The following is a 12,921-nucleotide window of genomic DNA, read 5'->3' as shown; positions in this document are numbered from 1 at the left end:
ACGAACATTGGCCCTTTCAGTCGTCACCAGGCCGTGATCGTGCTCAGCGATAACGTCTTTCAAGTAGAAAGGAGAGGGTATTTTCGCACTTACTTAAGTAATTCCTTGTGAGATGGAATTACCAGTCTGGTTTTGAAAAGTGCTTCACTTTAGAATTTTTATGAAAGAAAATGACTCTCCTGAGTGAGTGTGGTGGCTGGACTGTGGCCACTGAGTAGTAATGCTGATGGTGTGGCGTTTACGAAGGGAGCTGTGACCGCAGGGCATTGTGTACAACTCGTCGCCATAGGAGGTACGCAGTTCTCTCACGTGCATCTGTTTTTGGGGTAAGAGTCACTCGTTTGGGGTAAAGAATCACTCATTGACAAAAACGTATCAAGTGCCTGTTAGTTACAAAAAGCTGCACAGTGCCCTGGGGAACACAGAGGTGAGTCACCCCGATCCCTAGAGGCTGGCAAGTCTGCCCTCAGATGCTCGTTCTGCCACTTCCTGATGTGTCACCTTGGAGAGTGACCTCACCTCCTTGAGCCTCAGTGTAGACCTCCGTGAGGCGAGGTTGGAACTGCCCGCCCCACAGCTCCGACCATTAGTGAGAGGATGAGTGTAGACTGCTGGGCATGTAGTGAGTGCTCAGGAAACAGTAGTTATTTTTATTCATTTTCAGTTACTTAAATTAATTGATCGTAATTAATTATTAAGGTCTGAGTCGTGTGGTGGAGGAAATCTGAGTAGAAGTCCCAGTTAGAATATTGAGGGAGGCTTCGCAAAGGAAATGGCGTTTGAGCGCGTGGGAGAGTGAACGATCGACTTTCTTCGGCAGAGGAGAGCCCGGTGGGAAGCGCGACGTGTGTGGGGAGAGCCCCAGGGGGATCCCGCCCAGGCCGGGGCGTCTGTGGGGGTGAGGGGTGCCATGTTAGGAGAAGCAGGTCGGCATCTGCTGGGAAAGATGAGCCGGGCGAAGAGCAGAGACGACTTTGGAGACCAGACCGCGAGCTGAGTCGACAGCGAGAAGGACGTAGACGGAGCTTTGCCCTGCCCGCCTTCCCCAGGCCCGGCCACTGCCCTGCGCCCCGGGCCCCGGCTCTTTGCTAACAGGCTGTCCTGACTGCCTGTGGCCAGGCCTCCCTGCCCTCCCCGATGCCTGCGTCGCCCCACCCTGGCTTTCTTGAGGCTGAGTGTCTTGCAGACGCCCTGACTCTCCCGCGTGTCACAGGTCATCACTGCTGGGCACCAAGATTCGAACCTGGAGTTGGTGCCCAGGTGAACGCGTGGTGGGAAGTGTTTGTTCTCTCATGGTTTTGGCGTCGCTACCAGAAAATTTAAAACGACCACGTGGCTTATAGTACATTTCTCTTGGACAGCTCTGGTCTATATTGTGTCTCTGGAGAAATGCATTCTGCGATCTGATTATGCTCTGAATGGGTTTTCAAATAATCCAGACTCCCAATTCTTGCAATAAAATCTATTGCATTTCTTAGTTACAAAGGTAATACTTTCAAACAGAATCAATTAGATTTTACTTAAAATATAATCTTTCCATGTTAACTGTCTTTACTTAGCTTTAATGTGCAAAGTAATGAAATACTAAATTTAAAACCTAATAAAAATTTGAAATTACGTACTTCCTCCTAAATTCATTATTATTAGATTGTTAAATTGAGATATCATGGGACTGCTTTGGGGAAGGTGGTTGTCCTAACTTTAATTTGAGGGAACATCTTTTAGAACTTCTCAGTAAGATTTTTTTTTCTCCCACTCATTAAGCTATTACGATCATTCCTTGGTATCCACGGTGGATTGGTATCAGGACATTCCCCCCTCCCGCCCCCCCCCCACTGAGACCAGAATCCGTGCATGTTCAAGTCCCTTATATGAAATGCTGTAGTATTCGCATATAACCCATGCATACCCTTCTGTAGACTTTAAGTCATCTCTAGATTACTTACAATATCTAATACAATCTAAATACAGTATAAAAAGTTGTTACACTGTATCGTTTAGGGATGAATAACAAGAAAAAAGTCTGTACATATTCAGTACAGATGCAGCCATTGGCCTAACTACATAGTACATGTCATCAGCAAAAAAGTCAGTAACTTTTTTTTCCCAAATATTTTTGATCTCTGGTTGGTTGAACCTGCAGATGGGGAACTGGGTGTGGAGGGGCGACTGTTAAACGTGTGCTGTTCTAGGCTCTGGGGACACAGCTAGACAGAGTCCCACCCCTTTTTAGTGGGAAGGACAGACAAAATGCCAGGTAGGACCTGGAAAGGGAGGTTTTAAGCAGTGGAATGTCATGACGTTTTGAAGGACCCACTCTGGCTGCTCAGGGTTGAAGCAGGAAGCCACACGGGTGGTGCCTGGGATTTGTGTGAACGCAGAGGAGTCTGCAAAAGGCAGTCTGATTCTGAATTTAGTGTGAAAACAGATCCAGGACCTGGGGATAGGTTGATTATTGGAATCTAGAGGCTGAGCAGACTTGAGAATGATGTCTTTGGATTTGGTCCGATCCACCAGGAGAGCAGCGGTACCACTTCCTGAGAAGGAGCAGATCGGTGATGTCACACAGGACATATGAGGGCTGAGAGGCCTCTGAAGGAGTCCAGGGAAGGGTGTCTGGTCAGCAGGAGGACAGGTGACTCTGGAGATGGAGGGGTTCGGGCCAGAGAAATGTATCTGAGCAATGGTTTTCCAAGCCCTGAGGTGGGTAGAATCACCTGGGAATGAGTGTCACATTGACAAAGGACAACGACTGAGCCCTGGGGCGTGCCAGAACTTACAGATCACAAGAGGGGACAGTCCAGTAAAGCACCCTGAGAAAGGAGGACAGCCAGGAGACAGGTGGGGCAGGGATGGGCCCGCTGCTTGATTATGCTGGCGAGACTTGAACCGGTGACCGTGCTTGTGGCAGAGGTGGTCAGCGATCGCCCCATGGGGGCAAGGGTTTTGCTGGAGAGGGTAGGAGGCCAGGAGGCGGGCCAGCCAGAGCACCCCAGGCGTTTCAGTTTATCTGGGAAGAGGAGGAAAGTGGGGTGGTAGCGGGGCTGGAGTGGAGCACTGGAGGCTCCACGGGTTCTTTGTTGGGTTTGCCTGAGAGGCGGTTGAACATTAGAGCAGAGAGGGATGGGCTCGCCATGACACTGAGCCTAGGAAGGCGCAGGCAAGGATGACTAACCCGTAGTCACAGCCGGTGATGCGTAAGGACACAGGCAGACAGAGGATTTGTGGGAGTTAAGGAGCGCCCTCGGGCTGGAGGGAGGTGGGACTGGGACACGGGGTACTTGGGGGCTTCGGCTATGATGTTGATGTTTTATCTCATCAGCAGGTGCTGGGTAGGTGGCCGTTTATGCCGTTCATTTATTCTTCCATTCAAATTTTTGTTTAAAAATATCACAACTTTTTCCCCCAACTCATCCTATTAAACATAAGTGACTATTAAAGCTTCATCATAAAGCTATGTACTTGTTGAGTTTTCACATCGTATTGAAATTAATTCATCGTTCTCAGTGTCACGTAAAAAGCTGGATAAAGCCCTCATGGCAGTTTATGTTGGACCTGAGGACACTTGTGAGTAACCCCTTTAAAGGGCTGTCATTCACGGAATGACCCATTCAAGAGGCCGGTCCAGGTTGCTCTTCTGTTCTTAGCCTAGCACTTTGCTGCCATCTAGTGTCACAGATTTTTCTTTCTGGGGTTTTCGGGGAGGATCTGAGACACTTAAAAACTTGGATAAAGGAAACTTTATTTTTCAGAATAAATTGCTGGTGTGTGTGTGTGTGTGTGTGTGTGTAATGACATGTGTGTGTGTGTGTGCTGTGTGTGTGTGTGTGTGTGTGTGTGTGTGTGTGTGGTATTGTGTGTGTGTGTGTGTGTGTGTTTAATTGTAGACCAAAGCAATAATCCTTGTCTACTCACTAAGCACCATTAAAGCATAAATAAACCAGATGTCTATGTACAGGTTTGTCTCTTTTGGATAGAATGAATCACTATTTAGTACTTATTTAATATACATGTTTTTACTGTAATTAAGGATTTTTTGTGCTGTTTTCTTTTTAAATGGTGCTACGAGGAGAGTTCTGAGGATCTTTCTAGAACAGAGAACTAACCCCAACTCCCACACAGTCCATCACCAGTCTCGTTCCTGAGAAGCGGCGCTCAGGCTCCTGGGTAGGTGAAGGCAGCGCCTCACCCCAGGTCCTGCTGTCGACGTCATCTCCCCAGTGGGGCTGGGGGAGGCTTTATTTTTTGCCAAACTAGAAACATTAGGAGTAATAACATTAATAAGCAAAATCTTGTTTATCACATTTTATCTTCTAGTGAAATTAAGAGAGTAGAATCAGTTACAGAGAGAAGATATTTTAAGAACAGTGAATGGTAATGAGTAAACTTTAGATAACCTTGAAAATGAACTACACTTCATTGGGCGTTGTCCACCTTCATGGCTAGAGTCACTTGTGTGGTGGTCACTGTTTGCCAGCAGCTTCCGTTTGAGAGTTGGCCAGATACAGCACAGCCTAATCCTACTTTTGTGTAAGGTAATTGGATGGATATTTCAGGAAAGGGGTTAGACAAATGAAATTTCCATTTCATTGGTAACGTAAATAAAGTTAAGCTCTTTGTTTTCATATTTAGTTTCCATATGATCTACCTTATAAAAATCCCATAGGCCTGGAGTTTTTCGCTGGGGTTTTTATGGATTAATTTAATTGTCGTCCAAATCTGCCTTTATTCCCACCACTCCTGTGCCGGATGGAGCTTAGGTGGCCTGGGCGAAGGTGGGGAGGGCCATGTATTTTTAAAAGGAAAAAAGGTGTCCATTTCTGCAGAGCAGCTTGTAATTGCACTTGGAACAAATCAAAAAAGAGCACTGTGTTTGGGAAGAAATAAAGCGTGGTGAGCGGACAGACCGTGGGTACTGAGGTAGCGCCCGCCTCTCTGCCCAGCAGTGCCATGCGTTGGGGGGCTTCTGCCCTCCTCACGATCCACTCGAAGGTAATTATCATTTGTTCGTTCTTGTAAAATGAGTCGATGAGATCTGCAGTCCTGACTTACTTCACTCGTGAGTAGGACTTTCTTGACGAGTTAGCAAACTGGACAGCAGAGTGCAGCCCTGCCATTTCATTAGCTCTGGCAAATTTCTTAACCCCTTGAGGCCTCGGTTCCACATCTGGAAAGTGTTCCAAGTTATAAGAATTATTTGAGGTCACGAGTGGAAAGACTCGTAGCACAGTGCTTGGCACACTGCTCAAAACTCAAATAGTGCTGTTATTGGTGCGAACGTTTTCATTCATACGGAGATCATCGAAGCTGGGAATGAAGACAGATTTAGATTCTTAGAGTGGACCTAGAAGTTACGTTAGAATGTACTTAGTATTATTAAATGTGGGCAAATGTTTCCAAAGGGATGTTGTGTTCTAGAGCTTTCTTCTGGGAGGAATTTGATAAATGTGCTGTCTTCGGTAACAGTTATCAGAAGTGTATCCTTCGGTTGGTCAAGGAAAACTTTCTTCCTCGGGAGTCTTTCCTTGACTCACGTATTAAGGAAACAGAAAGCTGTTGGCTTGCTGTCTAAATGTTATTAACTGATTATATAAAGCTTTCATTTGGAATTAAATCACATCAGTAAATATTTAATCATGTGGTAAGAGAATGTGGAAGATTTATTTCCTCAAAGGTGTATTCTCCAAAACAGATATGCTGTAAACCTCCCAAACAGTCCTGAGTAGGTCATGAACTAGCCACGGGGTGACCCAGGGGCGCTGTGCGGGAGCGCCCAGGTGCCCCGCGTGGGAGCGCCCCGGGGCCCCGCGTTTAAGCGCATGTGCCAGGCGTCTGGATGTGAATTTGTCCATTTTCCTGCCCGCGCTGCTGTCCTTCGAACAGTCTTATTAACTTTGTAAATTTTTCTGGAGGGACTGGAATGTTCTCTCTCACAGTGGTCTCTGGGCCACACGGGGCCCTGGGGAAGCTGGCAGACACCCGAGGCAGTTGGTGCCAGCACTGAACGCCCTTTCCCCTCCTTTTCGACCTGGTTTCCTTTTGTTCCCTCCCCTGTCGCCCGTGAGTGCGGTGGCGACGGTTCTCTCTGGATCTCTTGCCGCGCGTCTGGGACCGCTAGAGGCGTGTGAGCGGCGCCATGTCTTTCACTCTCCGTATCATCACCTCTATCTCTCAGTTATCTGGAAATTTCTGTACTTCTACACTTAGTTTAAATTGTGCATCATTGCAATATTTCCTTTTTTTCTTTTTAAACTTTTATTGTACGAGCATTTATATAACAAAAGTAAACTAATGTTTAATTTTGTTGAAATGGACCTAAAAGATGAATGGTGTTTTCTGTACCTTTGAAATATTTGATTGGAATGACTCTTTGTCATTTGGAAGTTGTTTAGAGTGAGACTCCTTATTAAGCTCAAATCTAAGTGATTCTTAATAATCTTAGTAACTGATGCCCGTTGAGGCATGTGCTTAGTTGCCACGTGCTTCGTTCACGCACCTCCTTTTGAAAGCACACTGGACGGATTTTTGCAGGGCGACCTGAAGGCTTACCTGCGCAGCGAGCAGGAGCACCTGAGGGGGGACGCGCAGACCATGCTGCTGCAGAGGATGGCGTGCGAGATCGCGGCGGGGCTGGCCGCCATGCACAAGCTGCACTTCCTGCACAGGTGGGTCCGCCTGCTCGCGGGCGCCTCGGGGACGGGGTGCACTTCGTGAAAGGGTCTGTGGGAGCTTCGGGAGGGCAGGCCGGAGAGTCGGCGCCCGGGTCGTCACGCAGATCCTGGCCTGTACTCCTCGTGTCAGAGTGAGGGTTGAGTTGGGGTTCATGTAAACCACTACCGGGAAATAGAATGTCTCAATGCAGCCCGAGGTTTGGAAATCATTTCCAGAACTTCGAAGAATGTAAACAGCTGTATATCACTCAGTGCTGAGAATGAACAGCCCCAGTTTGCCTCCTGACACCTCTTGTGTGCTTCATGTCAGCCCTAGGCTCTGATTATAATTGCTAGGTCTCACAGCGTGTCCCATGTCACGTTCCTGGTTGAGGAAGAGAGGACCTGATAGGCTGACATTTTTTGTGTAAGGTCATAGTGTGAGTTTCTGGCCAGCATCCGAGAGCCTGCCCGCAGCCGGGTTGGGGGAGGTCAGGGTTGGTGCAAGCAGCCCCGGAGCTGGTAAACACATTTCCGTGGAAGCCTTTCTGGCCTTGTTTGAACAGCCGTAGTTCTTAGGAGCATGTAGTCGTATTTTGTTCAGACCGTTGATGTAATTTTCATAATCAAAACAACAAAAGGTTTTGAAATCCTGTCTGAGATGATAGTTCTGTGAACCCAAAAGAAAATTTCTGCTTGCCCTCCCACCTTTTTGAGCTCCAATTTATGTTTAAAATGTTTAAAATTATTTCTCTAAGTCTCTCAGGAAACCAGGCAGTGTCTCTTTAGTTGATTTTAATTAAATTATTTAACTCTTAACAATCCAAAGACCTGAAAAGGAACACCTGTGTATGTTGATGTGCAGGAATGTCCATGAAGTATATTTTTTAAAAAGCAGGTTGCACAGGAATATGTTTCTAGAATGACTCCATCTTTCTTAAATAAGAAAATACTTGGTTGTATTTGTAGAGAGGGCGTGTGCGCGCGTGTGAGCAGACGGGGGGAAGCACCTATCACATTCTCAACGTCGCCTCAGAGTGGGGACGTGAGTAACGTTTTTCTTACACATCCATATCTTGTTTGACTTGCATAATGAGCAAATCATTCGGAAAAAGTGCCTTTTAAAAGACCCAAAAGAATATGGGCTTCTTCAGGCCCAGGATAGAATCCCTCACACGAAACTTCAAAATTGATCTATTTTTTTTTTTTTTTGTAATAGAGATACCGTACATTTCATTTTTAATCTCCTATAACAGGTAGTACACAGCATATTTGTATTGTTTATCTTTTGTAAAACACAGATTGTTACCTACTACTTGGCTTAGGAATTTTTAGATTTTGGAGAATGGGTGCATTGAGAAAGAATATCATATCACAGTCAGCAACAGAAAATTATCAAAGATCTAGAAATCGTGTTTAAAGCCCAAGTATGTTTTGACTATTGTATTTTAAAAATTGGCAAAGACGTCAGAGGAAATGTTATTTTTCCTGTGAGTTTCTTCAGGAAAGTTTTACTTTATTTAGAATCTGTGAACTTTAGAACAGATAAAGATGATAAATTGAATCACATGGTTTAGATTTTATTCAGGAACAAACAACTCAGGGTAAAGAAAAATTTTGAAATCATTAACAGCTGTCTCATTTTCTTTTAAAAAATAACCATATTTCATGTAAAATTTCTATTTGGGGCTAAATTTTGTGCTTTAAGTTATTTTTTGTTGGTAGCACATTGTATAGCATATTTTTAAATTGGAATTTAGAGTATTTATTGGCTGACTCAAAGTCAGACTTTCTGTGTTGGTCGAAAATAGAATGGCCCACATGTCCAACTAAATGCTGTTAGCTGCATTTGGAAGCTGATCGAATAAAGCACTCCCAATTAAATTTGATTTTGACTTATTGTTTAAGAAGAGACTTCTGCCTGGATCGTAGGTAGCCTGCATTTCTGAAGTCGAACACCTGACATTCGGGAAGGCCATGTAAACAGCAGAAGCTGCCAGTGCGATACGCTCCACACTGGCTGGCCGAGAGCCTGGGACTTCCTGTCCCCTGCCTGTCAGTCTTCCTGAGAAGCTCCGTTGAGACGCCACCAGGTCACTGCAATGAGCTAAGTGCAGAGCGGTTCCAGCGGGAGGCATGGGCCTCTCCATGGTTCATGTTGCTGGAGACCTATGTGACAGTGGCCTTGAGGGGTACCCAGGTGACAGGGAGTGGGAGAGAGAAGGAAAGGGGGTTTAGGGAAATATCAGATAGTCTAGTTTGACTGCTAAAGAGGCGCAAAGGGAAGTCGTGGAAGATAAAAATAGAGAGGCGCCTGAAGCCAAATTACAGGGGCCTTGGGTGCCACGATGAGGCCTTTGGACTTTGTTTTGTGGGCAAAGGAGTGACGTACCCAGAGCTCTGCGCATGCGTGCGTGTGCTTACGTCACCTCCGCAGTGCCGCGTAGGGCGGGTGGGAAAGACGACGCCACTGTCAAGAAAGCCGAGTAGGAATTTACAGGAGGTGGCTGCCCGTGCGTGTTTCCCGTTTCCTCTTGCACACGGGGAATTTGCTGAATCCAAGCAGGGGCCGATCCTCTTCACCTTTGTGTCCCCCGTGATGTATTTCACGTAGAAGTGAGGAGAGGCAGCAGGTGAAAGGGACCAATTTAAATGTCTTGTAAACCCAGGAAGCAGTGGAAGGCTTTCATGGGTCAGGTGGCTAAACTGGAAAGATAACTAAAGAGCTTTCACTTAAAAGTCACCAGGTCCAGAGGATTCATGGTTGACTTCTGTCTAACCTTTAGAGAACAGATGACATCGGTGGATTAAAACTATTTCTGACCTAAAGAAGACTGAATTTTTTATAGCTCATGAATCCAGTGTAACTTCAATGGCAAAAGATGGCATGAAATAGAAAATTATTGATGATTCTCATTAAGGAAGCACAGCTAATTTCACCCAGCAATATGTGAAAAAAAAAAAACAGTCATCGGAAAAGAAGAGAACACCCTTCTTTACTGGTGACACGATCTTGTATATCAAGAAAACCCCAAATACTGGTTTCTTTAAAAAATAAAATTAATAAGAATTTATTGCGGCTTGCTATAAGGTAAATACACTGAAGTCAGTACAGTTTCTCCCTGTACTAAGTATAATAACCTAGAAATGAAGGTGAAGAAAACCATTCTGTTCTCAACAATGCCACAATAATAAATCATTTGGGAATAAATTATGTGAGAAAGGCACAGGACTACATGAAGATATGAAATTTTAGGTGAGCAAATGGAAAGATGTACTGTGTTTTATGATGGGAAGACAACACAAAAATGTCAATTAATTGAAAATTAATAAATAATACAATTCCAATTAGAATCCTCACAGGATTTGGGGGCGGGGTGGGTAGGTGAAATTCTCTTTAGCTACACAGAGAAGAATAAATGTCTGAAATGTCTAGAAGAGCCATTTAAGTATGAATCGTTGGGGCAGTAAAGGAAACTCGCTTTACCAGATATCAGAGTACACAATAAGCCACTGTAATAAAAATCAATATAGTTTTGGCAGAGAAACAGATCAATGGACAGGACACAGTACAAAGAGAAAGTTAATCTCTGACACAAGTGGCATTTCAAATCAATGAGAAAGGATGGCTTATTTATTAAATGCTGGCACAGTTAGTTACCTATTTGGGAAAATAAGTGGACCCTACATCATCCTGTACATAAAAGTAAAGATAAAAGAATTAAATGTATTATTGGTATAATACCAGAAGACTGTATGTGTAACCCAGGGATATGAGGCCTCCTTAATTAAGATAAATCTAGGGGTTGTAAAGTAAAAGATGGATGTGGTTGAATGTTATATAAAAATTAAATACTTCATATAGCAACAGATATCACAAAGTCACTAAACAGAGTCACGAAGATGAATCTGCAATACAGAAGGCCAACATGTATCACATACAGAGTTCTTACAAACTGACAAGAAAATGATGACCTAGTAGAAAATAGGCAAAGATATAAACAGGCAAATTTGAAAAGATATTCAAATTCAAAAGTAGGTAGAGACATGCAAATTAAAGTAACCGAAACTCAAAAATTAAAGGAATCGCTACATCTTTTGTTAGTAGGGATATGGGAGGGGAAGGGAGTTGTCATGTTGCATATGTGTCATATGTTGCATATACATTATAAATATTTTAAAAGCTATTGTGCAATAACTATATAATTAGATGTATACATTCCCTTTAACTGCATTTCTAGACTCAATCCCACAGGAAATAGAAGCACGGGAACTTGACAGAAATATCTAACACACATTAGAAATGCCCACTGCAGCATTGTCTGAAGTGGTGGCAAAAAATAAAAGAGACGAAGGTAACGTAACGGTCATGCGGGACTAGAGGTAGTGCATCTGCGCTGTGCACATGACACGCAGCTGTGAGGGAAGGCTCAGGGCCGCCACGCTGGTCGAGTGGGGGGGTTTCCACGCGAATAAGAAGAAAAGATGCAGATAGAGGCCTAATGCTGCATGTTTGAAAGGCAAATGCTCCCTAATCTCCTCTTTTGTGTGTATAAGTATGGAAAAATATATAGCAAGATGATACCTCCCAGTTCGTTAACACGCGTTAAAAGACGGTGCTTCAGGAAGACTCAGAAAAGACCTAGCATTTATATAACCCAGTTTATTCAAAATGTATGTGTGTGCCTAAGAGGATCAGGAAGGACAAGCTCCCGACTTGTGGGCCATCTGCGTTGTGTGTCGGGAGAGAAGCAGGCTGCAGGCTGGGCGTGAGCCAAGTAGAGAGAAGAAAAAGGAAGGTGTCTTCACATGGCAGGCCACCTTGTTTTGGGCTTATGACCCTCGGTTTAAAATCGTTAGTGGTATGTAAAGTATTAACTGTTCCATTTCTCTAGATGCCCTTAGGCCCCACGTGAGGATTAATGTCTTGGGATCCAGTGAAAATGCTAGCTGTGTGTTAAGACCAGCTGATTTGCCACTTGTGAAAATGGCACACATGAAACACGCTGGCCATCCTTGATTGTGACCTGAGGTGGCCTCCTAGTCCAGGCTTGGGTTCTGGGGGGTCGTCTGGTAGGTAGTTCGGCCCCACCCCAGGCCTACTGCACCTTCCTGAGCCCCGCAAGTGTTTCTGATGGACACGCGAGCACTAGAACCGGACCCCTGGGCTGTCCACTGTCCGACACCCCAGAAGCACTTCCTTACAGGCTTTGTCCAGTTTTACAGCTGTTCCGAGCGGGAAGATAAGCCAGAACTGGAAATTGAGCGCCACACAGGCCTGACTGTCCAACAGTAAATGTCGTGCCGCTCAGCCAGTCAGGGCTGACCCAGTAAGTCGGGGCGACAGCTCTCAAACCCCATATCAAGGCCCTCTCCCTTTAACCTTCCGCTGGTACCTGTTTGCGCTCTACATCCCATCTGTGAGTCATCAGTGGCGTCGTCTCTCCAGAACCCACGGAGTGAATTTTTCTTTTCTCGAACCTTCGTGGCTGACAAAGGCAGAATGCTGAGTGAGCAGAGCGAGACTTCGGGGTCAGAGTCGTTCGTTCCCTGCACGTCAGCGTCCCCAGTTTTAGCCACATTGCTTAATCCTGAGCCTGGCTGTGTCTTCTGTGAAATACGGATCACCTTTACTCACGTCACCCAAGATAGTGTCTGCTGAGCCCTAGAAGAATATTCAGTAACTTCCCATTATTTTGCTTGCCATTTGTTACCTTTTTTTTTTTTTTAATCAGGAATTCAGCTTATTTGGGAAAGCATATAAGTAGGTAACAGATAGAGATGTGGATGGTTTTGAAAATGCCTGCAGTCACTCTGAGCTGTCCATCAGAGACAGCCCTCTGCAGATGGGCCAGCGCTCCTCTAGTGAGTCGAGAACTGGTGATGGTGCTTCCTCGGGAGTCGGGAGGGGGAGCTCTCTAGAACCGTGGACTCTCACTTCCCGTGTCCATCGGCCCCACTCAGGCGGCCGACCCGCGTGCCGTCCCTGACAGCCGAGGCGACAGCAACTGCTGCCAGAACCTTGGGAGAGCCTTTCAGGGCCGGGTTGTTTGGCAGCCTCCCCACTAGACCTGTTTTTCAACTTGAAGGAAAAATATACTGGGTATGTTTGTATTTCCTGACCAAAACCAGCCATTGACGTCAACAGGTACCTCTGTTATTAAGAAGTTACACCTTTGTGTTTTTCTCTTCTTCAGCTTTGTGTGTTTGCGGCCTCAGAACATTTATCTTTACCGATTTTGAATCAAGTTATGTCATCATCTTGAATCTG

General features: G+C 45.2%; 1 protein-coding gene across 5 annotated transcripts in view; it reads left to right on the top strand.

Moving 5' to 3' along the window:
- LMTK2 (lemur tyrosine kinase 2) overlaps positions 1–12,921 on the top strand; it is a 63,614-nt gene that overhangs the window by 30,513 nt on the left and 20,180 nt on the right. For all 5 annotated transcript variants that reach the window (XM_039878419.1, XM_039878450.1, XM_039878428.1 and 2 more), the window contains exon 7: positions 6,532–6,665. In XM_039878419.1, the coding sequence (XP_039734353.1) occupies positions 6,532–6,665 (134 nt within the window). The remainder of the gene's footprint in view (positions 1–6,531; positions 6,666–12,921) is intronic.

This window comes from Pteropus medius, unplaced genomic scaffold (assembly GCF_902729225.1).
Source record: "Pteropus medius unplaced genomic scaffold, Ma_sr-lr_union100, whole genome shotgun sequence".
Classification (NCBI taxonomy): Eukaryota; Metazoa; Chordata; class Mammalia; order Chiroptera; family Pteropodidae; genus Pteropus; species Pteropus medius.
Note: the sequence above shows the minus strand (reverse complement) of the source record. Positions and strands in the feature narration are given on the sequence as shown.